The following is a 25,211-nucleotide window of genomic DNA, read 5'->3' as shown; positions in this document are numbered from 1 at the left end:
TTCTGGTAGCATACGACATTGCAGTGTGCTCGCTCCTGTAACTAAAGCTTTGTTTAAAAGATTTGTTTTTAACTTCAATAAAATTGGGCAGTGTTCTTTCCCATTTAGTTTCTCCCTCGAAAATATAATACTTTTATAATACCACACCCTATATAGCTAAGCATAGTTAAAACATAAGGGAATTGTAATTCTGATTATTTGAATAACCTTCTTGGAACAAAAATACTTACTGCTTATAACTGCCAAGTATGAACACTGGTTTGGTAACCTCACATACCCCATGCTTTATGACTGACTTTCATGCCATGTTGATGACTATACCCAAGTTAGTCATGATTTATTTTGAAAGTTCATGTAATATCCAAGTTAGTGTTGTAAGGAAGTTCACTACAATTTTAAAAGAAGTCTTTTGCTACATTCGGAAAGTGGCAATTAGTTAAACAAAAAGACAGATGGAAATAGCTGAAGTATGTGAAGGGGGGGGACATATAACGGACATAACAAGGAAGAGTTGAGAGATGGGTGCATGCATTTGAGCTCTTTTCAGGGCATAACACCGAAGCTTATTTTTTAAAACAAGATTCCATAGAGGTGTGACCCTCCTGTTCTGAAGTTTAAAAAAAAATTCTGTACAACTTTTCAGCAAGATCTCAGATTTTTATACCATTAGTGAACATCCCTAAAGGTATGTAGAACTTTCTCCCTGGCTTGCATTCCCAGTTTGGGCTAAAAGGCAGTATGGTGATGATGGAGGGGGTGATTAGATCCCTGTTTTGTTTCATGTGGATATCCATGTTTGTCTGTTACAGCAAAAATATGTAGGGGTCTTGCCAGATTTGAGGCAATACAGGAGGACTATAGTCTTGATGTTACAACAAGCTAAATCAGATACTTTCTTCTTCCAGCAGCCCTCTCCTCCCTACTGTTACATTTCATTACAACTTGAGGGATTAAGACCAAAATGTTTTTGGTCAAATTATATTTTAATAAAGTTGTGTTAACTTCAAATTGAAGCTATAGATATATGTTGCTAGAATGTGCCAGTTATGTTGTTTGGGCTCCATTCATGCAATTCGAATGGGGTTTTTTCTTTTATGATGGAAGATCAGGAAGCATAAGTGACTTGTATGCTTCTTGTTAAGTGGGGCCTATCTCTTCCTATCCATCCCTTAAATTTAATACAAAAACAACTTTTTTAGCTAGTGGGAGGAGGGTTGCCAGGTCCTCTAACTGACCCGGCAGGAGGGTGGGGGACCCAGCATTTCCATTTTTAGACTGCTCATGCAGCGCATGCACACGTGCTCCTGGCATGGCATGATGATGTCACTTCTGGGAGTGATGTCATCACAACTGGCAGTGGGCATGCTCCCACTGGGTGTAATGACATCACTACTGAAAGTGACAGTATCGTACCCGTTGAGATTGCACCCACTGTATGCTGGCCCAGAAGGTTTCTTACCACCTGGGCCCATTTCTCTGGGTCTGTTTTCCCCCCCACTCCCGTCGGCCAGGTGAGTGGTGACAGGGGCAGAGACTGGGAGCAAGGGATTCCCTACCCCCACCAGGGAACTAGCAATCCTAAGTAGGAGAATGATATAATCCACTTTGTGTCCTCATTGGGTTTAAATGAAGTAAAATAAAATCAAAGCATAATCAAAATAGTTTCCATGATGGAAAAGGGAAGTGCATATGCAAATAGTTATGTTTTTTGTCCCTGATATAAATCTTTAATCTCTGCAGTTTAATTAGTGATGTGGGGTGGAAAAATTTCCAAAAATATATGCCATATTTTTCCTTGGAAAACTTTACGTACAATTTATGTAAACATTGTCTATAGTTGTGCTGCAAATCAATCAAGTTAGATGGGATACATTTGGGATATAAAGCATGGATAAACACCATTGTGCTTGTCTTATCTATGGTATATTTGTCTTTTGCTAACATTATTTAAATATTGTGAACATTATTTAAATACTTAAAATATTTATATAAATTTGAAATGGAAATTTTTCCAGTTCAGATTGTTGCAGAAAAACCACATCACTAGCTTAATCTGTGTGGTGCACTTTTAATCTACATATTTTTATCACATTAATGTACTGTTATATGTGCTGTTATATTCTTTTGCATGTCATTAAAACTTCTTGTTGCATTGTTTGCTGTCTTGAGTCTAAGGAGATATGCGTGTTCTGAATAAATAAATAAACCTGAGCTGCCCCTATAAAAAACTAAAATGCCACCCATTAGCTACTTGAGAAGGGATGGATTTAGTTCTCTAACAAAGCAGGTGACCGGGATATTTTGCTTCTTAAAAAGCCTCAGCTGGATCATAGCCTTAGATTATAGTTCTTCTGCAGCATGTTTTTTCAGACAGTGGGATGCTTTTTTCATAAAAATTAACAATTTTGTGGTTGCATTTCTCTGTAATACACCATGATTTTTAAAAATCATGTTCTGCATATGGATACACATGAAGCAGATTGCATGATGAAAATCAATATGCTTTTTGAAAATCTGTTCCATATACTCAAGCCATTCCACATGGCTAATTGTTCTTCTATCCTATGCCACAGGTTGCACAATTATTAGTTTGTTTGAGTGAGCTATTTATTTTGTGCATGCAAACCTCCTGCTATGTCATAGTTGTGAGTGACAGCCTAGTGTTTTGAAAGTGTGATTCTGAGGGTATTTAATCTTATTATGTATTCAGAATTTTTTCAGGCCTATTTTAATTTTAAACTAAGAAAGTATGCCTCTTGTATAGGTTGAAAAGACAATGAAATTGAACAGAATACATTTGATAAACTTTGACTCAGAGCATGCATTATAGCCTCTTTGTTTAGACCTATTCTTTAGCTTACTTTTGTAAAGTCTGTTAACAATAACTGGATGTAGGTTATAAAAATATTCAACAATGGTACTTGTACTATGTTGGGAGGCTACTGAGTCAGGCAGTGTGGGCAGAGTTTTCCATGTGACAGGTTTTATGTCCTGTCATAGGAGGGAGACCAGTTTGTCATTATCATCACAATAACTAGTTGATACCAAGCTTACCTTCCTTTGTTGATGTTCTTTCTTGGACAGGATCCTCAAGTCCTTGAACCTCTGAGTGGTAGCAGGGTGCAGAGTTTCCTCAGAGTTACAATTCCAGGGAGATTTTGTTGTTGGTTTTTAGGTATCTTGGATATTCGTTAGTGTATATTGACCCTTCAGTTATGAGCATTGTAAAGCTAGTAGAGCTATTGTAGGATTATTCTTTAAATAGCATTCTTAGTACACACGAAACTTTACAGAGCTGATGAAGGAAAAAATATATTGGCCTCTGCTTCCAAAGAACATATTATTTAAACTTGACAATGGGTTAGACAACAAAGTTTTATTGATTTAGATATTTATACCCACTTTTCTCCCCAGTGGGGATCCAAGGTGACCTACAATATCCTTCTGCCCTCTTCCATTTTATCTTCACAACAACAATACTGTAAAGTATATTAGGCCGAGAGAGATTGACTGGCCCAAAGTCACTTACAAACTTCCATAGCAAAGCAGGAATTCAAAGCTAGAGCCCAAATCCTAATCCAGCATTCTAACCATTACACTGCACTTTCTCTCATACAAAGGTAACAAAGGAAGGACATATTGAAGAAAAATGTTGCAAATGGGGTGTAAATGTTAAGACAGAATTACATGAGGAGGAGACTAAGTTTTAAAGAGGGATTTGAAGGAAAAAGGGAGAGAGAGCTGTGTCCATATTCAGGGAAGAAGCTCTACATTGAAAGAGCAGCAAAGGAGAACAGGAACGCAGACTTCCCCAGCTTGCCTACACATATCCCCATTCTTGCCATGCTGATACTGGATAAAAGAAGGAGGCGGTTCTTACTTCCTGTACAGCATTCACTTTCTCTTAAATCTTTCTACCAGGCTGTTCATGTTCCTGATTGACACTCAAAAATACGGTTAAACAGACCATGAGCAATAAGAGGCCAATTCATTAAGATAATAGGGAACTGTGAGGGTAGGGGGCTCATTTTGCCCAGAGTACTATCTTCCTTCCCTTGCTATAAAGACTTTTTAAGCTCAGGATTACAAATGTCAATTCATTCCATTATAGTTAAAAAAATAATGTAGTTTATGACTACAAAGCCATATCAGCTGTGGGACACTATTCTCTTCCTTGCTTGGCTGGTGAACAGAAATGCAAGAAAGTAAATGGCCTTGAGAGGTGATAAATGAACTATGTCACTATAAGTAGTGTTGAGAAGTAAAAAGTTTGGAGAAACCAGGGCTGCTGTGAATATTTGTATTTTTGGCATTTGCTTCCTCTAATTGAGGTAGAAAATACACTTTCCAGGAGCTTCAGCAATTTTTATTTAAATGTGCTGAGCCCTGTGCTGACACTGAAAAGAGAGATGGTTTATAAGAAAAGTAAGGTTGGAATTAATTAAACTCTTTCCAATAATGATATCACATGTATTTTTCATGTTTCTTAAAATATTAGGTTATTTGTTGATCGAACCTTTAATGCAGACACCACTGGAATAAAACAATAAAAACAAAAACTCAGTGCCGTGCTTATAACCCACATCATTTCATGGGTATTATTCCCTACCCTACCCTGCAACGTTAGCTTTTTGCTATCTCTGTTATGACCCTCACAGGCATGATGTGTTAGCCATCGAAGACTTTATGGCTGAGCAGCTCTGTAGTGGGTAGACAGATGGAGCTTTGGAATACGTAATCTGTTTTCTTTTTCTCTTGAGGTTCAGAATGGCACCTTAATAATATACAGATAATCGTCCCCTGGTGGATTTGTACCGCTCGTGTGAGCATTAACTAGATTTTGAAAGTACACATGCAAGAGGAATTTATCATATTTCAGATCTTGCATCAAGACTTTGCTTTTTTAAATACTTTTTTATCTTGATTGAGAGGCTTTTAATAGTAATTGTATACATGAATTAAATGTTTTTATTTTATTTTCAAAGTTGACACCTAAGAGGATATATATTTTATATATTTAAAAAAGGAAAAGCTATAGCTCCCCTGTAACCCTCTCAGAGCTGATTCCTGTGACACTTTTATTATGCCCTACTGGGTGTCTTTGGACTCACGGCAAGTATGGATATTGTTAGAAGGAATCATCAGGTTGGTTGTTGTGGGTTTTCCGGGCTGTATTGCCGTGGTCTTGGCATTGTAGTTCCTGACGTTTCGCCAGCAGCTGTGGCTGGCATCTTCAGAGGACACTGAGAGATCTCTGTCTTTTGGTGCTACACCTCTGAAGATGCCAGCCACAGCTGCTGGCGAAACGTCAGGAACTACAATGCCAAGACCACGGCAATACAGCCCGGAAAACCCACAACAACCATCGTTCTCCGGCCGTGAAAGCCTTCAACAATAAATCATCAGGTTGCTTCATCACAATCAGATGCCTGAATTTAATGCATGAAGTTTCCAAAATGATGGTGTGTTGTATTATGATCAAGTCTTGGTACACAGTAAAGTTCTTGGATGAATCCAGCAGTTTGAACCTCTGCAAAGGGGGAATGTCCTGTTAGTGGGACATAAGGAGTTTTTAGAATGGTTTTAATGTATTCTATCCAGTTGGTTTTATGCTGTCTTGCTGTTACCTACCTTGCTCAGGAAAAATGCATATGAACATATATTTTAAATAAATAAGTTATGGAGAATGCTTATGCAGCAGGAGATGGGGCTAATGAGCACAATTCTTTCGTCCTTCTCTACATATTCACTGTACCTACGTTACAGCTTTGTGAACAGTTTATTAGAATTGAGTAAATCAGCCTTCTGAAGTGGTTGAAATAACACTTCTATGTTATGGTAGTGACAAGGGGAGGTTATTGATTGAAACATAATATCAGTGGATCAATGTTCCATACATGCATTACGGGCTTCGTCTGGGATCCAGCAATTCACACACAGAAATATAAACAGACTCGGTGCATGTCTGCTTGTGAAAGATGTTGTGCAACACCTAGTGCTTTCGTCCCTATATGTCATAGTGCCCCAAAACTAGTTTCACAAAAACTTGTGCAAGCAGGAAATCAAATGGGAATAAGTAGCTGTTACAGTCTGTTTCTTGCAAAAGCTCTAGCCTGAGCAGAAATTTTGCACTAGATATAGCCTATGCATGATCTTGCATTTGAACAGAGAGAGTCCATTTATCTCCAGACAGAAGGGTTCCTCAAATTGTGCCTAATAATAGCTCATTACTTAAAATCACTTCTTAAGTAATTGTGGAAATACTGAACTTTGGCAGAATGTACTATCATCATTTATTTAAAAGAAATAATGTGCTTCTGGGGATTTTGTAGACTATTTTGTACCCTAAAAACAATGTTAAAGTCTTATAGAGTTAATCGTTTTTTCTGTACAAACCACACTCAGACATGTCCATCCATGAAAATAGGCTGTGTAATTATTTACAAAGCAAAGTGCCTGTATGGTTAGAAAATAAATATCTATAAAAACCTTTATTAATTACATTTGTCCTGGTAAATAGCTGCATAATATACTTTGGGGGAGTTGAATGGGAGTGAAAGTTAAGTGGAATAGTTTATGGTAAGATTTTTTTAAACAAAAAAAGTGAGCAGTGCCTATTGTGCTAAAAAGTTTGTGACTAATTGAACATTTTTAAAACGCAGTTACGTAGCCGATTGTATCTGCAAACCCTTAAAGTGCCAACAATTTTTCTGTTCCAGAAAAACAGACTGTGAGCTGAGTGCACCTGCCGTGACTTATGCAACTTATCGAGGCTCAGCAAGAATTAAGCAGTTGCTTAAGAAGCAAGCAAAACAAGAAAAGGAAACTCCAACCAGCACTAATAGTTCTACTGCCAAACATAATCAGACTGCAAACCTTTCAGAATCAGAAAGTATTGCAACAAAAGCAGAATTGTCATTAAAAGAGAACTCAGAATCTGAGACAAAATACGACAAAAAGGATGCACAGATGACTGCCTTCCAGGTAGAAATGGGCCTGAAAAACAAGGCCCAGGATGTCTTGGGTAGCAGTGACAACAGAGAACCAAATAATACAATTACCTCATTGACAGAAATGGAAACCATGAAAAATTGCATTAAAGAAGTAGTTTCTATGAAACATGCTTCAGTTTCTAAGACATCAGAAGTTAATAGGAACCTTCTGTTACAGCCAATATTGTTGCCAAAGGAAGAAGGGTCTAGTTGCCAGAATATAGATCTTGTTAGAATAAGTTCAGCAACTAACAGATTGGTTGAAAAGGGAGAGGAGGTGTTAGAGAAAACAGCAACACAGCTTCAGCCAAACAATGCAACTATTGTTGACTTTCAAAAAGGAATGCATTTTTGTGCTCCTTCTGACACAGAAACAAAAGAGACAATTCAGAATGAGTATTCATCTTACCCTAAAGGATGCTCTTTTGATGATGATGAACAACAGTTGTTAAAAAGCAAACATTTCTCTAATAGTAGGGTTGATGATCAGTTCACACTAAAATCAGGAGACCAGGTACTGTATTTAAATAATTATTTATGTAGTGGGCAGGAAGCTAGCAGTATAGCAAATGAAAGTTCACACAACCATTTGACTAAAAAGAAGGAGCAAACCCCACAAATCATTTCATCAAATGCCCAATTGGCTCTCCATGAAGAAAGACATAGTGAAGAATTGCATGATGTGGAATGCAACAAAACTAGTACAGTAACAGAAGGAATTAATCTATTTGCTTCAGTCCAGTCCCCAGAAACCATTCAAGAGGTAAACATACATGGCAAGAATAGTCCATGGAGCCAAGGGACCACAGAGTCCGTGAAACTTGCGCAAATCAATCCTAATTTCACCATGATTTCTGAGGCTGAAACTAGCTATGTTACTATAGAGAATTTTTGTATGCCGTTGGTTGAGAGTGACTGTGTTGAATTGACAAAGGCATTGCCCAACATTACTCAGATGAGCAATGCCAGAACTTCTCTACCATCTGTAGAGTGTGAAAATGGGCAATACCATGTACCATGTACTTCCTTAGAAACTGAAGATAATGACACTGGTGAAGCTGAGGCCCCTGTAGATAATTTCCCTATAATCCTTGCTGCCAAAGATGGTAGCTGCCATTATCTTAGCCATACAAATGATAGAACTCTGATACAGACATCAAACAGTTTAGGAAGGTCTCCTCTTGAAAGTGGAACCAAGCTCCTTGAATTTGAAAATACTGAGCTTATAAGCACAGAATCTGATACCATGGCCAAGCCTTCGTCTCTTCAGACTGCTGAAGTGATAGTTAATAGCCCAGCTATATCTGCAGGAAAAAATGATCTATTATTCCATGAAATACAAAATCATTTCAAAACAGAGGAGGCTCCTGCTGCTCCTGAAATTAGAGATACCATTATGATTGGTCTGCCTCCTGGCTCCCCTTCTGAAGATGCCTGCTTGTCCAAGGGCTTCCCTCCTGCTGTGAAAATAGAGAAGAACAGTTCTCCAACAGATCTTTCTTCTACTTTGACATCTGTCTTGGCCAGTAATTTCTTCATCTTTGAAGATAGCATCAGTTTAGATGATATGTCTAAACCTGTGCATAATTCTGAAGATCGGAGTCTATTGGAAACTTCATGTTTATCTGATAATAAACAGGAATGCACTAACAAATCTGCAGGGGCTAACTCTGGCAAAATATGCTGTTCTGCCTCTACATGTGAAGACATCCCAGTTATAAAAAAATCAGAGATCTGTGTACCTTTGAGCTCTCTTATTGCTGTTGAATTTGTGAGTGCAGATCAAATATCTGATGCTGTCCAGGAATCTTCAGACATTCCAGAGACTAAGATTAGGTCTGACAGTCCTGAATTTGCTAGCATTGGGAGTGAGATTTTGCTGTTCTCTGAAGAAACAAAGGAGACATGTGGATCATGTTCCTTTAGCTCTGGATCCAGTCTAGTGAAAGAGATCCTTCCAGTTTCTACACGAGAAGATACATATACTTGCAAAACTGCTTCTTTTACTTCCCCTTTTAAAAATATCTCAAAACTATGTTCTCCTGCCTGTGAAATGACTGATGTATTAGGCAAAATTAATTCTTTTCCTATTAATCCTGAAGCTAGGGTTACAATTTCACCTAAACTTAAATCTGAAAGTCTACTGGCTAGATCAACAACTGAAACTGCTTGCCCGGCCCCATTTATGGACTCCATTTCCTCTGATGTAGAAGCTGTAGACCCTGTAAAGATACTATTAGAAGAGGCGTTCACAGTGCAGCAGGAGAAAGAGATGTACACAGCTTATTCAGAGCAAGTAAATCTTCATCGTCTTGGTACCTCTGTTTCAGAAAACCATGCTGAAATAAATGATCAAGCAATTACAGCTTTGTTTACAAAATCAAGCAACCAGTTTTCTGACGAAATGCTGAAAGATGTTGAAACAGGAAAGCAAGTACAAATTAAATCCCAAGACTTAACTGTTTTGTTTAAAGAGGCTGATGAAATCGTTGATGAAATTCTGTATTTAGCTCTTGAAGAAATAAGATCAAAGCAAGCAGCGGGTATCCATCAGACTAATAACATTAAGGACAGTTTATTAGTACCCAGTCTTCAAAAAGATCAGAAAAAAAGAAAAATGTTGTCAGAATCAAAAGAAATCCAGTTAAAGAGCTTGCCATTAAAACATTTTAATGAGACTTGTATCAGAAGGTCTTCAGGAATGAAAAAGAAAGATACAGTTGACACAGATATGCAAGATGAAACGATGCCATTCAGTGTTACTGATAAAATCAATCTACATAGTTCACAAACAGTAAAAGCAAAAGAAATAATGGATGATAATGCAATCAAACATAAACTGACATACAAACAGCAGGAGGAAACTCTGAGCAAAGCCCCTTCTCAAACTACAGTACTTGGTTCTGAGACGGAAGCAACTAAAGCAGCGGAAAGACTGGTCGTGGATGCTGAATTAACAGCTAAACTTTCTGAAACAATCAAAGAGCCCATGAGTCCAAGCTGGGTAAACCCAGCAGAAGAATACAACGTAACTGTTGAGTGTGAGAAAGCAGACAGCTTGGCTTCTTTGCATATAAATTTAAAAGAAGATAACAAAGACATCACGAAAGGAGAAATGGCACTAAATAAAGTATTTTCATGCAGATACAATAGAGACAAATGTACTGAGTTCCCAGCTAGGCTAGAATCTGGCCCTGCAGCAGTAGGCAATGGCAAAAACAATCAGGGTGTCATTGGCAGTATGCACATGGCAGATGCTAGTGGCAAAGGGAATGACTGGACTACTGGCAATAAATCTGATTATTCCTTATATGCAGGAAATGGAGAGAATATTATGACGAGAGAACAATTGCCTTCACAACTGTCTGTGCCAGAGAATGTGTCACAGCCAGCCTTTAACTCCAGTGTTCATACATATTCTGGTCTTTCTAGAAAATCCAAAGGGGAATATGGGCCTTTAGATTTACTTGGAAATAACATTGGGAATGATTTGTTCAAATATAGCCACAACTACAGCAGTCTCCCTTTCTTTGCAAAAGAGGAACCTGATGAAAACTATTGTGAAATAGACAGTGAATGGGGTTATGGCAAAACAAAAAAAGCCTGCTCAGAGTTACAGAATAAAAGCCGTATATCTGAATCATTTGTAAAGAGCAGCTCACCAAAGACTGAATCCAAGTTCGCCTCTGAGGAAGAAATAACTGGGATAACTATGGATGAAGCACTCAAGGAAAATTACCTGGATGACATCAGAGTGAAATCCCCACAATGTTCTGCCTTTTCTTTACCACAAGAATGGGAAAGTGATTCATCCTTCACTGTTTTATATGAAGATGCTCTTCAAGAGGACAGTTGTTCATCTGCAGAAACAGAGCATTGCTTACCGTCACTTCCTGGCCTCTCTCTGAATAATGTTGAGCATCTTCTGAAGTATAAAACAACAAAGGGAAAACTTAACTCTGTCCAGACTTATGAAGCTGGCATTCAGTTAAATGAGATGCTAGACAGTACTTGTTCAGAATCATTCATGACAGTGGAGGCAAAGCGCTGTAGAGTTTATCCATTCTCCCTGTCTCCTATATATGAAGATGACAGTTCACAAGAAGATTTGCTGTCCGCAGACATCTCACCAGGAGGGCATTCTAGTGAAAAATTAAGAGATGGCAGTAATCCGTCCTTGTCTGTCTTATCACTTCTGCAGTCAGTATCTGAACGGTTGAAGTCTAGTAACCAATATGTTGAAGAAGAAGAAGAGGGGCCTCATGAAGAAAACAAACTGGAAGAAGAAAAAGAAGCATATATTCCAAGTTGCTGGGCAGGCAGCCCAAGTACAACAATCCCAGGGAATGTTCACGAGAGGAATTTGCTTTCTAGGCACTCTTCTCTTTCTAAAGATGCACTTAATGAAGAAGAGGACTTACCTCTCACCTCAGTGCATTCACCTCAGCTGCAGCAAAAATGTGACTTTGACACTAAGCCTTTTTCCCGGAGTGTGTTTTATGAATATTTACAGAATGCAGGTAGTTACCTAGGTGAGAAGGAAGCAAGATTTGGAAGGCTTTTATTTACAAAGGATCATCAGACCAAGTATAATGACTTGCAAAAATTGGGAGCTTTTCAAGTGGTAAGGTGATTTTCATTTATTTTCTATATATTTATATAGTCAAGTAGTTCCGTGCATTTATATGTATGTGTTTAATCTTAACTGTCTCGATTTTTTTTTGTTTAACCTAGACAAATTATTGCTTGGAGTAAAGTGTTATGGCTTAGTTGATGCAACAGTCAAGAAGACCCATTGTGGGAAAATCTTATTGTGGATATAGAATATTCCATAAGATACTGTCCTGAAGAAGAAAAACTTGATTTTTCTGTGTTTGGTCCACAGTTGGAGTTTGAGCATATTATTCCATTTTATGCAGTGTGCAGGCTGCATAGTGGCAAGGGGAATTGGAGAAAATCACCACCCTGTCTCCAGCAAATGAAAATGCTGTTTTGTTGGAGAAACTGCATTGACAGAAGGGAGCTCCCAGTATCCTCAAGCAGAGTAGACAGTGAAGTATTTCCTATAACATTGTTTAACACATGTTTGCCTTGCCTTGTTCCATTGAATAATATGAGGTAAGCATTATAGGTTACCGTGAACAGCCATTCAGTTATTAGTGAGGGAGATCAAAAAACATGGTGATGTTTCATCACCACTAGCTCTAAGTACTTTCAGGACCATATTTGTAATGCAGTCTCAATATTTGTTCATTGTTAGGGGTACCTTCTGTGTCTTTTCATGAATTTTTCAGCTCTGTTTTATTAAATGGACATATCAGCTTTGAACTAAAATATATTATGATCCATAGCTTAGTGTACTATAGTACTGATCTTTACCATTAATGAAAAAAATATTCCTGTTCATGGATGAATATTAAGTAACATATTCCCTGAAAGTTAAGGTGATAATGAAGATTGGAGAGCAGTATATAGCTTTGTTAGAATCGATGATACTCACATGGATATACTTACACATACATACATCTCTTCCCAAATATCAAATAGTATTTGATATTTTAAACATTACTATCCCACCTTATTTTCTCATTCACAAAGTGGCAATAACCATGTTGCAGCAACATAGATTATAACAGTTTAAAAAATTGGAGATGAAAATACACAATTTACAGATTTAAAAGCACTCGAGACTTAAAACACAGGATCAACAAGCACAGCAGCAGAATAAGCACAGACAAATCTGCTGTACCTTGTAGTAAAACTACTTTACATGTTTCCTTCCTTTCCAGTATATAAGTGCAGTTATTGTTGTTGTTGTTGTTGTTGTTATGCTGCCCCTCCAGAAACCTGCTCAAAGCAGCTCACAACTAAAACAATACAACCAATGTAATGATTTCTGCATTATCTAGCTGATTATTTTGTTGACTTGTCTTACCTGTAATTAATTATGTAGGTTTTCACCTGTTGTGCTCTATTGTTGTTAGTCGCCATATAGATTTAGAAAAAAATGCAGATAAAGGTTTGTTATCTACCACATGATTATCCAGAACATTCAGTTAACCAGCAGAAGGCCAGCTCCTCCCCACGTATCCTTGTGTCTTTGGGCAAGCGTCCACACCAGTCCTACCTCACCAGCCAGCTTGATACCTCTGGTCAGTGCTGGTCTTCTGACAACCAGCACCATCAATAGATGTCTACCATAGGTGCCTTCTTCCCCCCTCAGCATGACTCAAGCTGTCAGGAGCCAGCTCTACTGAAGGGCTTCCATGCAGCTAGTCAGCTTGTCTGCCTACTGTATAGGAGGGCTCCATGGCTTGGGGAAAAGTTTCCCACCTGATGGGGCTGTCACCAGAGCATTCCTGTTGGGATTCTGTCACCATAGCATTCTCATTGGGGTGGAGTTTGGTTGCTGCAGCTTACTCTGAGTAGGGGTAGATCATAAGAACATAAGAGAAGCCATGTTATATCAGGCCAATGGCCCATCCAGTCCAACACTCTGTGTCACATAGTGGCCAAAAACCAAGTGTCCTCAGGAGGTCTGCCAGTGGGAAGGGACACTAGAAGCCCTCCCACTGATTGCCCCCCCCAACACCAAGAATACAGAGCATCACTGCCCTAGACAGAGAGTTCCATCTGTACCTTGTGGCTAATAGCCACTGATGGACCTCTGCTCCATATGTTTATCCAATCCCCTCTTGAAGCTGTCTATGCTTGAAGCTGCCACCACCTACTGAGGCAGTGAATTCCATGTGTTAGTCACCCTTTGGGTGAAGAATTACTTCCTTTTATCCGTTCTAACCTGACTGCTCAGCAATTTCATTGAGTGCCCATGAGTTCTTGTATTGTGAGAAATGGAGAAAAATACTTCTTTCTCTACCTTCTCTATCCCATGCATAATCTTGTAAACCTCTATCATGTCACCCCTCAGTTGTCTTTTCTCCAAGCTAAAGAGCCCCAAGCACTTTAACCTTTCTTCATAGGGGAAGTGTTCCATCCCTTTAATCATTCTAGTTGCCCTTTTCTGCACTTTTTCCAGTGCTATAATATCATTTTTGAGGTGTGGTGACCAGAATTGTACACAGTATTCCAAGTGAGGTCATACCATTGATTTATACAGGGGCATTATGATATTAGCTGATTTGTTTTCAATTCCCTTCCTAATAATCCCCAGCATAGTGTTGGCCTTTTTTATTGCCGTCACACACTGTATTGACATTTTCAGTGAGTTATCCACCACGACTCCAAGATCTCTCTCTTGGTCAGTCTCTGCCAGTTTGGACCCCATCATTGTGCGTTTATATTTGGGATTTTTGGCCCCAATGTGCATTACTTTGCACTTGGCCATGTTGAACCTCATTTACTACGTTGATGCCCAGTCGCCCACCCTTGACAGATCCTTTTGGAATGCCTCACAATCCTCCCTGGTTCTCATCACCCTGAACAATTTAGTGTCATCAGCAAACTTAGCCACTTCACAGCTTACTCCCAACTCCAAATCATTAATGAACAAGTTAAAAAGCACCGGACCCAATACTGAGCCCTGCGGTACCCCACTGTTTACACCCTCCACTGTGAATATTGCCCATTTATACTCACTCTCTGTTTCCTATTCATTAGCCAGTTTTTGATCCACGAGAGGACTTGTCATTTTACCCCATGGCTATTGAGCTTACTTAGCAGCCTTTGATGAGGAACTTTATCAAAAGCTTTCTGGATATCAAAGTAGACAACATCTATTGGTTCCCCCTTGTCCACGTATTTGTTCACTCCCTCAAAGAACAGGTTCGTGAGACAAGATCTTCCCTTACAGAGCCCATTCTGAGTCTTCCTCAACAGCTTTTGTTCATCAGTGTGCCTACTAATTCTTTAATAACAGTTTCCACCAACTTACCCGGTATTGACATTAGACTGACTGGCCTGTAATTTCCCGGATCTCCTCTGGAACCCTTTTTAAAGATGGGGGTGACATTAGCTACCTTCCAGTCCTCAGGAATGGAGGCAGATGTTAATGAAAGGTTAGATATCTTTGTCAGGAGATCCACAAGTTCACATTTGAGTTCTTTCAGAACTCAAAGGAATAAGCTTCAGTATCTGGAACATTTGATTAACTAACTGTTAATGGTCATTTTCTATGAGAGCCAAGTAACAAAGCTTTTCTTGTGTATCTTGTTGGTTCACTGTTGCAGTGAAATGATTTTCTTCTAAATTTTAATTTCAGTGTCCTATTGACCGAGAGAAACTCAGGTACAATCCAAGACCAGGAAAAGTGAGTGACATTTTGATTGCAGAGTAAGAAATACTGATTGTTTTAAATGAATATTTTTGGGGAATGGGGACGTTTTTAATGAATCCATTGGGTAAGGAACAAAAATCATTCTGCATGGGCATGTTGTTAATCTTATTAGCTCTAGTAGACACCTGTGGGTCTTACTAGATGTATAAATACTTAGTGTCCTCTATTTTTTTTTTCAAACTTAATTCTCAGGTGCTTAGGGCTAAATATGTTTAAAAGAACATATGCCTTCCCCACATATTGTTTTTGTAAGCTAAACCGTCCCTAAGGAGGTACTGTTTGCCCAGTTTGGGTAACTTGTTAGTAGCTCTGTGGGAACACACAATTGTCCCTAATTGAGTAAATCACAGTTCCCTGAGGTCATTCCTTGGGAAGGGTGTTAAGCCTTCTCCCCCCCCCCTCTGAAAATTAACTTTGAAAAAGCAGTGGGCATGCAAGTCTCTTTAGAAAACTAGACACAGATTAGTTTAAGGGAGCAAATCCCATTCTAGCTAATTGTGCCTCATTTAAACCAGTGAAACCTATATAAATGGTCTGAATAATACTCTTTAATTTAAAAAAAATAGAAACAGGATGTGTTGGCTGTTGCTTTATCAGTATTTCATATTGTTTCAGATGGTTATTTGTGATCTTAAGGATGGCAAAAATAAACATGAAATTTATCATGATGAACTAGATACTGCAGCCTGGATGTTTTCAAGAGAAGTAGTGATCAGAGTTGTTAGAGGATGGTATGAACTGCATACTTTTTTTTTTGCACCATAAGCCTGATATGTTACCATTTACTAAGAGGAGATCTGTTTTAAACAGTTGTTAAAAATAGAGTATTACACAAAAATGGAAACGTTCTTCTGATGAGAACAGATTGTCAAAAGTAGGAAGAGGTTGCTAAATCCTGGAATCAAATATATCATCATTCTTTCTATTAACTTAAGAGGTATGATAATGTATGACTACTTCAGGGCAAATAAAATTTATACTTCAATGGCTTTTCCAGGTTATCAATTTAAACATGCAATAAAAATGCAGTTACCAAGGTATCAGGAAGTGGTGATCCAAAACTTGTTCCCGAAAGTCTAGTGTATTGGTAAAAGAATTTCATTTTCTCTGTATACTAACACAATTTATTGAGTCAGTCTTTCTTCCAGCCACTCCAACACTCTCTGTTGGAGTGCTGTGTGGAATGTGGTTGCATGATCATCAGAGACATTTCTTGAATTATGCCTGTGATATCAGTTGGAATTAACTCCTCCCCCCCCCCACACACACACGCTTGGTCCTGTACTATTTTTTTCAGCTTCTAAAAAGGCTTAACAGGAAAAAAATCAAGTCTTTGGAAACTGATAGCTCCCCCCAGTCAATTCATACCCACCATAATGATGGGCATTTTACTAATACATGTTGAAAGCTGGTGATCAGAGAAAGGGGTGACAATTTGGAAATCATCACCCCTCTAAATCTCCCCATTCAGGAAAGATTATCCATGCTCCCAGGAGCTTGAACAGATCTCTCATTTTTTCCCCAACTCATATCTGCTATCAATGATCTGCCCCTTCTAGAGTATTTTCAGTCCTCATGACATTTTGAGTTTTTTTTCTTTTGCACACTTTTCTGAATACTTAAGGGGTTCCCCATGTAGGTAGCTACCCCTACCATGTCTTCGGGAGGCTGTTTTTGTTGTCCACATAGAGGCTAGATGTTTTGTTATTAGAGAGAGAGAGTTTTCTTACTCTTATGTGCATATTTCCCATCATCTCCAGAAATTAGATGATTGCAAACAACAAGTCATGAAACCCTAATTCACATTAATTAGTGCACATATGTGCACTTGCTTTTTAATGTGAAAGAGCAAACAAATCTCGATATGGTAAAAAAGTGAAACATCTAACATGGAAGAACACAGGTTTAGTGTTGTGTTAGCAACTGTGAAGTAAAATGGTTACATTCCTGTATTTATTTTAATAACGTAGCTGGATGTTATATGAAAAACCACAATTTCAAGGTCAGAATTTCATTCTGGAAGAAGGAGAGAAGTTATTGAATGGTATCTGGAATACTCAAATTGAGAAACATCAAGGAAACTTCACAGTTGGTTCAATCAGACAAGTAGTGAAGGTGAGCGCTTTATTGTTAATTATGAAAGCCAGAGACTAGTTGCAATACCCACAGAGGAATTTTTCCCCTCTCCATAGAGCATTTTCCCTCCCTTTCCCCCCAACCTGCCTTTATTGCTTGCTTCATACGCTACTTTTTTCTAGGCAGTGAAGCATCGTTCTGTTTATAAGCCCTGAAGCTTCTGATATTTTTCTTAGTCTTTCAGTTTCAATTTTTACACCACAAGAATTCTTCTTATGGCTTACCCATGCCTGGTCTTTGCTGTCATACCTAATTTCTATAAAGTATACTTTTTATTGTGCTTATTCTGTTAACAGTCACGTGCTGTTTTTTTAAACATATACAACTCAGTCAAATACACACTTGCTCAAGGTTAAAGCCAATAGAACATATATTACTACCTGAGATTGCTTTTTGATAATGAAAATATTATACTAGTAGATGCCAATGATAACTGGTGTGAATTAAGGTGAACATACTGCCGGAAGTGGGCTATAACCCTGGGTATTCAGTGTCAGCACAAAGACAAAAATGTTTCATCTCTTCCAGAATGTCTGCCAGAGTAAGATGGAACAACCACAGAGACAGCCTCACAATGCACTCTTGAAACTGGTCCACAGATAGCACAGCTAAAAAGATGTTCTCATTTAGTCTTAAAAGGGTGTTTATGAGCTTGTGGTATTGTCGGGGAACAGAGTACCTGTGGTTATATTTGGAATGTCGTGCCAGTGACAGCTTCTGTGCACCTAGGGTGGAGGGCACAGGAATATTTATTCCCATCATTATTGTCCATCTTTCTCACTGAGGCTCAGGGCAGATTACATTGTGTGAGTCAGTACAAACAGTATCACAACACTTCAATATACATATACATGGGGGGGAGTGGCATCGGAGCCTTCGGGTATGGATGCACATTGAAAGAGATCCATCTCCTCCCTCCCTAAAGCCCCGAAAAACAGCTGGTATCGCCTACCTTACACTTTAAAATGAGAAACCTGGACCAGGGGAAAAAGAGAAACTACCCAAAATGGGCAAAAAACCTGCAGCAGCTTTTTCAAACCATGACTGAAACTGTTCTGCAAGAACACAGTGAAGCTGAGCTACTCAAAATGGCCGATGGAAGACTTCCTGGATCAGTTGCTGCAACAAAAAACGCCGATCTCTCCCTTGAAGCACAATTTGCAAGACTGGAACAAAATTTACTCAGGCAAATGAAGCTGCTTATCCAGCCATTAACAACACGACTAGCAGAGATTAAGCTAGAACTTCAAAGAACAAATCAAACAGCTGAAAATGCTTTGGAACTCAGCATTATGTCTCAAAGAGATGTGAGAGAAATGCAAAGCACAATCGAACAACAGGAGGAAAGAATCCTTAATCTGGAAGTGACTGCTCGAAATAAGAACCTTAAACTTCGCGGAATTGAGGAATCCCTTTTGGAAAATGAGGACATAGCCAAAACACTAACAACTTGGTTAACAAAACAACTAGACTTGGATGGAAAAGCAACCCAATTTATAACTAAAGCCTATCGCGTGGGATCCATAAATCAGCAAAGACAAAGAAACATGCCAAGAGATATCATTGTTGAAATACCAGACTCTACCATCAGAAAGAAAATAATCAATGAAGCAAGAATTAAAGGCTCTATATTACTCAATGATACTCCAATCCACGTATACAACGATTTACCTAACGGAGTCCTCTTGAAGAGAAAAGAATTAAAATCAACTGCTGAAGCTTTAAGGAGAGCTAAAATTCAATACAAATGGCTGAACTATACTAAATTAATGGTTTTCCACAAAGGTCATCGCCTCGTTGCCTCAGACCAAGACTCTGCAACATCAGTGTTAAATGACTTAAATTTAGAAGCTCCGATGGAAACAAGCAAACCCAGTCAAAAATGGAAGTTTCCTCAATCATCATCTCCATCTCCCCAGAAGGGAAGTAAGATACCTATAAGGGACAATTGACTTAGTTATTTAATTGCAAGGCTAAAAAGCCAATGGTAGAGCTATCATAATTATTACTATTTAAAATAACAAACGGGGCAAGAAAGGGTGGGGGGAAGTTTGGTCCTTTCATTGTAACTCCTATAAGTTAAGCCCAATAGCTTTGGTACATACCAAACTAGTGGGTGTCTAAAACACACTAGCTAAAGGGGCTTTTGCAAAAAACTATTATTCAAGTGTATTTTATTTTAACTAGCCAAGGACTTTGTGGGAAAGAAGGGAAGAGTAATTAAGGGAAGGGAAGGAGGGGGTTAAGAAAGGGAGTGAAACATTTGAAGTACATTTATATTGTTGGTTAAGATTAAAAGGGGATATTAAAGTGGGTTAGGAGGAAGGGAGGGAAAGAAAAATTGAGAAGGGGTGGGAAGGGAGTGGGGGAAGAAACATTAAAGCAAGTCAATTTATTTAATTTTTTAAAAAAGGAAGCACAAAAGGAAAAAAGGAGGTGGAGAAAAGGGGTGAGTTGTAAGAGAAAACTAGGTAAACTCTTTTTATTTTATTTGGACTACTTAGTGTGAAATTGCAACACTTTAAGCAGATTTAATTTTTTTTAACTAATTTTATTCTTTAACACAAACTTAAAAGGGGGGTAAGACCCCAAAATTTTATTTTTGAATCGATGGAACAATATTGAAATTCCACAAATTAGAAGAGAATTAATCAGTAACCTCTTAGTTGTAGCTAAGAATCTGATAGCCTTAAACTGGAAATCAAAGAAGGTCCCCTCAACAGACAAATGGCTAGAGAAAGTATGGGATCACTACATTCAGGAAAAAATATATGATAGATTATATCAAAATGAACACTACCCAAAAGAAACTGACTTTATAGCAAAATGGTTACCATTTATTGAATTTATAACTATTACTAATCAACAACCCCCTAAACATTTATTCTTTGTTGCACAAGACTGAAGAAATGGCTACTAAGTTTATAAAGCTTTAGTTTTCTTTGAATTAGCAAAGTGGTTTATCATTCACCATCTCTCTTCTTTCTTTTAGTATAAAACTATGTATAGAATCAATAGAAATGACAAGTGTATATCTATATATATGAATATGATTGTTTGTTCATTTGCAGTTGTTTGTTAACTTTGTTTATTGAATTTGGAAATTTAAAATAAAATATTTAAAAAAATATACATATACATGTAACGGGTATATACATGGAATTTGCAAGATTTAAAGAGAGAGAATGAAAAGAAAGGTTTAAAGATTTAACGGTGTTGAAACAGAGCATAGACAAATTCCATGACTGATACATTAAACAACATAGGAACTACCCAGAAAGATCATACTTATAGCAATAGTAGTCAAGTCTGTGGTCCCTCGTCATTTATGCCAATGGGAGTGACCATTATGGTCCCTCACTGTTTACAGAAACAGCAGTGAAGTCTTTGGTCCTTCTTTATCCCTTAACTGATGGATCTCTTGAGGCCACTTTCTTACAGGACAGCCCTCCTGTCTGAGCAAAAAGCCCTCTTGAACAATTCATCGTTTAGGGAAGGCCAGGAGAGTGGGAGCTTTCCTAATTTCTTTTAAAGATAAACAAAATGGTATTGATTTGTTGCTGCGCCATGATAAGAAATTCCTATGTATGATACCAATTTCTTTAAAGGCAGTAGAAAGTATATTCTGAGTTGTGGTGTACTAACCATACGTACTGAATACAAGATGAAGATCAATTCCCATAAGATCCATATAACAGAAACCTCCAAAGTCCAGCCTGAATTTCACCTTAGACAAAATGAATTATTATTGTTCCTGTTGTTTATTTATAGTCTGACTTTCTCACTGAGATCCAAGGCAGATTACTTACTGCAAGGGAATACAATATAATCAATAGCTAGGACACTCACAGAGCAAAAATACAATATGACATTCATTGAAAACAGATACCTTAGGGTATGGTAGCCACAAATCTGAAAACTAGCATAAAGCCAAACACATAGATGAAACCTTTCTGATTAAAGCATAAGTAATTAATATGACGTCTTTGGTATCGTCTAACTACCCAATAGGAGCATATCTACATCAGCAGAGAGTACCTAGTCTACACTCGCTATTTCTTACCAAGGTATCTCTTTGATCTTTTTCTTATGACACAGCCCTATAATCTGAGTAGAAAGCCCTCCTGAATAATTCAGTTTTGCATAGTTTGCAGAAAGTCAGGAGAGTGGGAGCTTTCCTGACCTCCTCAGGCAGGTCATTTGACAAGGTGGGGGCTACCAAAGAGAGAGCGTGTGTATGGGCAGGTGTTGACATAGCCCAGCTGCAGGGTAGTATCTGTAGAAGGCCCTGTTCAGATGAGTGAAGCTGCGGTGGCAGAACATAGGGAGAGAAGTGGTTCTACAGATATGAGGAGCCTAGGCCATGAAGGGCTTTGAATATGATAGTCATGATGACCTTGAATACTTCGGGCAGTATAAAAACAAAGCAACCTAAGTGATTCAGCAGTATCCTGTCATTTACATCCTTGTCTTTAAGGGCTCCTTGGCCTTCAATAGCTACACTGGCCAAGAAAACAGAGCAAGTAATACAGGCGCTTTGCACTGAACTCATTTGTTTTGTTTAATTCTGTGAGTAAGCTTACCATTTACATGTGGCTTCAGATTTGCAAGAAACAGGAAATAAAAGACTTACAGTGAAATCCTAAGCAGAGTTACTCCAGTCTAAGCTCATTGAAATCAATGGGCTTAGACTGGAGTAACTCTGCTTAGGATTTCACTGTTAGGATGAAAAATGGGTGAATTGTGATTGTACCAATCTATAAATATTGGGCTGGATCTAATTCTTCTTTGCCCTCTAAATGACACCCTTCAGTAAATCATAGAACTAAAGAGGGGTCCTGAAATCTTTGTTCATTGAAAGATAATAATAGTTCAAGTATTTTAATGTAAAAATTATGTTCTATTTAAACTAACAAAACGGGAAATGGGATCTCAAATTTTCTTAGATATAAGAAGCTAGGATACTGTAATCTTTAAAGAAGGTATAACCTTCTGTGTTTGCAGAACAATGTATACACATCCTGTATTTTAAAAAAGAAAATCAAGCTATTATGTGTGTTGTAGAACTTCCTCCTTCTGATGGTAACTTCTCCATACGTATTGTTCAGAAGTTCTTATATTGCTCTGATGATGCTATGTGCAGTTTGTGTAAAATCTGTAACTTTTAAATTATTTTGATGCTGTTTTTATTGATATTCTTCCTGCTGTTTTATGTGTATGGCGCTAGCCACCCAGATGATCCCAATACAGTCACGTTCAGTGAGATGTAAATATATAAATAATACCCAAATACACAAGGTTCTTACAGTTGGATCGTTTTTACTGTCTGGTTTGCTTTGCAGAATTGTAGTGTTCCTGAGACTGAGCTTTATCCACAAATGGACACAGATAATTCTCCAGTCGTTATTCAAAATGCAATTGATAATTTAGAAGAATTGGAAATAAAATATCCTACTCTTCTTGTGAAAGCCGGAGTGTGAGTAACAGCTTTACCTTATTCATCAATATATCTAATTCTCAATATGATCAAATCTGAGGATCCTTAAATCTGGAGATTTGAGCTGTGAATAGTCAAGTCAGATCTTTCTATGCACCTGAGAAAATCCCCAGGTTTGCAGGAAAGTCTGAAATGTAAAAAAAGAAAGAAAATGGGGGGGGGGGGGGTTAAAGCCTTCCAAATTATAGAAGCAGTGCCTGTAGCTTTGAGAAACAAATGCCATCAGTAACCATTTCTAGGCAGGGGGTGGTGCTGTTTCCAGTACTGTTTTGTTCTTTAATACACTGGGGCCAGGCCCAACAACCACCAGTGGTTGACTTGCTGTTACTACCTGACTTGCATGATTCACCAAAGGTGGGCTGCTGGCTATTTTCAACAGCAGCTACTCCATATGGTGTGCTGTTTATAAGATCTGGGAGACATAGATTTGAATATCTTCTGTGGAAACTCACAGGGTGACTTTGGGTCAGTCACATTCTCTTAGCCTAACCTACCTCTCAGGGATGTTGTGAGGATAAAACAGAGGAGAGAAGAATGATGTAAGCTGCTTTCAGTCCCTATTGTGAGAAAAGGCAAGGTATATATGAAGTGAGTACATATCAATATAGCTGAAGATGTGGGGGGGCAGTTAAAAGGTAGGTTCGTTGGTGAGTGGGAAAGAGAGATGGAAGCAGGGGAAAGGGGAGAAGATATGAAGGCAACTAGGACAGAGAGAGGAAATAGTGAGGGGGGGGAGAATGAGATGCCCCCGCTTGTTATCTGTTTGTGAGTTAGTGAAATGATGGTGCAAGTACATCAGCAATCAACAGTTGTTAGTTGTTCATAAGTTGTTCATAAAGAGATATTTCAGAATGTAGCAATACTTTTCAATGTGTAATCACTTTGCTATTTTTTTTAAATCCTGCTCATCCAAGGATCTATCCTTAAATGATAACTGCATTTTTAGAAGCTTCTCCTTAAACCATCAGTGATTACATTTGTGGACCTTTGCTTATGGAAAAGAAAGAACAGAGCTATTTTCACTCTTCACCTTGACTCATGTGCCCTATGACCCCTGGAATAAACCTTCCTGGGATCAGCTATGGCTGCTGGAGAGAGGGGAAAGCAAGAAAGATCCATGATTGCACTGGATCCCACCATTCGGCACAAAACAAGATCTTTGAGGGGGGGGGTAATATAAAACATTCCCTGATAACTCTTAAATGCCTTTCTTCTTGTATTTGCTGACCTGCGCAGCCACTACTTCTGTGCCATTTGGTTGGCTCCAAAGTGACCCTTGCATAAGCAGACTGGGGCTGCATCTCGTGTACCTGAGAATTCTTTGACCCTCATGAACGGCTTCTCAATGGTTCAGTATCCGAACCATATGTAGAATTATAAGAATAATAAATCTTTAAATGATCAACATTTTATGAGAAATATACATCATATGTCTAATTCTGAACCTGGCCTATGGAGTGCAGATTGAAAAACTCACTCAGGTTACAGGCAAAGGTAGTTTTTCTACAGACCTGGGAGAATGTTCAGGTTTGCAGAAAAATTGAACATTTAAAATTTGCATGTGGGGTGGAGGTTCTTGTAATTGGGCGAGCATTGTCTGTAGAAGTGCAGACAACTTAGAGCTAGGCAGAGGGTGGTCAATGGTGGAGAGAAAGAAGCTGGATGGGAGAGGGGGGGTGGGGAAGTGAGGCTGGGGGAGGGGTGGCTGCACAAGCAACAAGGCAGTGGTGTTTTCCGGAATGAGGAGGTGGTGGCAGCACAGCTTTCTTCTTCAGTCCACAGACACCTGTCCTGATAAGGAGAGAAGGAAGGCAAGCGCTGGTGGCCAGGGGAGGAAAAGCTGTTACTTTCCCCCTTCCTTTCTCTATGCCTACTCCTTTGGAGGAGAGAAAAGGAGCAAACATCAGTGGCTAGGAGGCCATGGTAGTGGCAGCATCTCCTCCTTCCTTCCCACCTGCAGTCCCAGCTCCCGCCATAGAGAAAAGGAAGGCAAGTGGAAGTGGCTATGAAGAGAAGAAGGAAGTGGATGAGGCAGCACATCCTCTCCCCTCAGTGAGGGGCAGCAAGGAAAAGGACCAGGAAACAGGGAAAGTGAGATGCGCAGTGGGGTGGTGAAAGGACAGGGAATAGCCCAGGGGCCAGGATAAGCAAGAGAAAAGGTCTTGCAGGTCTACATTTGTAATTTTCGAATGCTTGTAGTCAGACTAGGTCAATAGCTCCTAGTCATAATGGCAAAATAGAACTTTTGTGTTCTGGTGCAGCATACTTCTGAATATGAAGTACTAGGTATATC

At 38.7% G+C, this 25,211-nt stretch overlaps 1 protein-coding gene across 1 annotated transcript in view; it reads left to right on the top strand.

Annotated features, from left to right (window-relative positions):
* The window catches only part of CRYBG3 (crystallin beta-gamma domain containing 3), a 77,833-nt gene that overhangs the window by 21,642 nt on the left and 30,980 nt on the right, over positions 1–25,211 (top strand). The window contains exons 4-8 of the mRNA XM_054973711.1: positions 6,720–11,616; positions 15,211–15,258; positions 15,901–16,016; positions 17,256–17,400; positions 22,764–22,897. Coding sequence (XP_054829686.1) covers positions 6,720–11,616; positions 15,211–15,258; positions 15,901–16,016; positions 17,256–17,400; positions 22,764–22,897 — 5,340 coding nt within the window. The remainder of the gene's footprint in view (positions 1–6,719; positions 11,617–15,210; positions 15,259–15,900; positions 16,017–17,255; positions 17,401–22,763; positions 22,898–25,211) is intronic.

The sequence above is a fragment of the Eublepharis macularius genome, chromosome 3, assembly GCF_028583425.1.
Source record: "Eublepharis macularius isolate TG4126 chromosome 3, MPM_Emac_v1.0, whole genome shotgun sequence".
NCBI lineage: Eukaryota > Metazoa > Chordata > Lepidosauria > Squamata > Eublepharidae > Eublepharis > Eublepharis macularius.
This window is presented reverse-complemented; position numbering and strand designations above follow the sequence as displayed.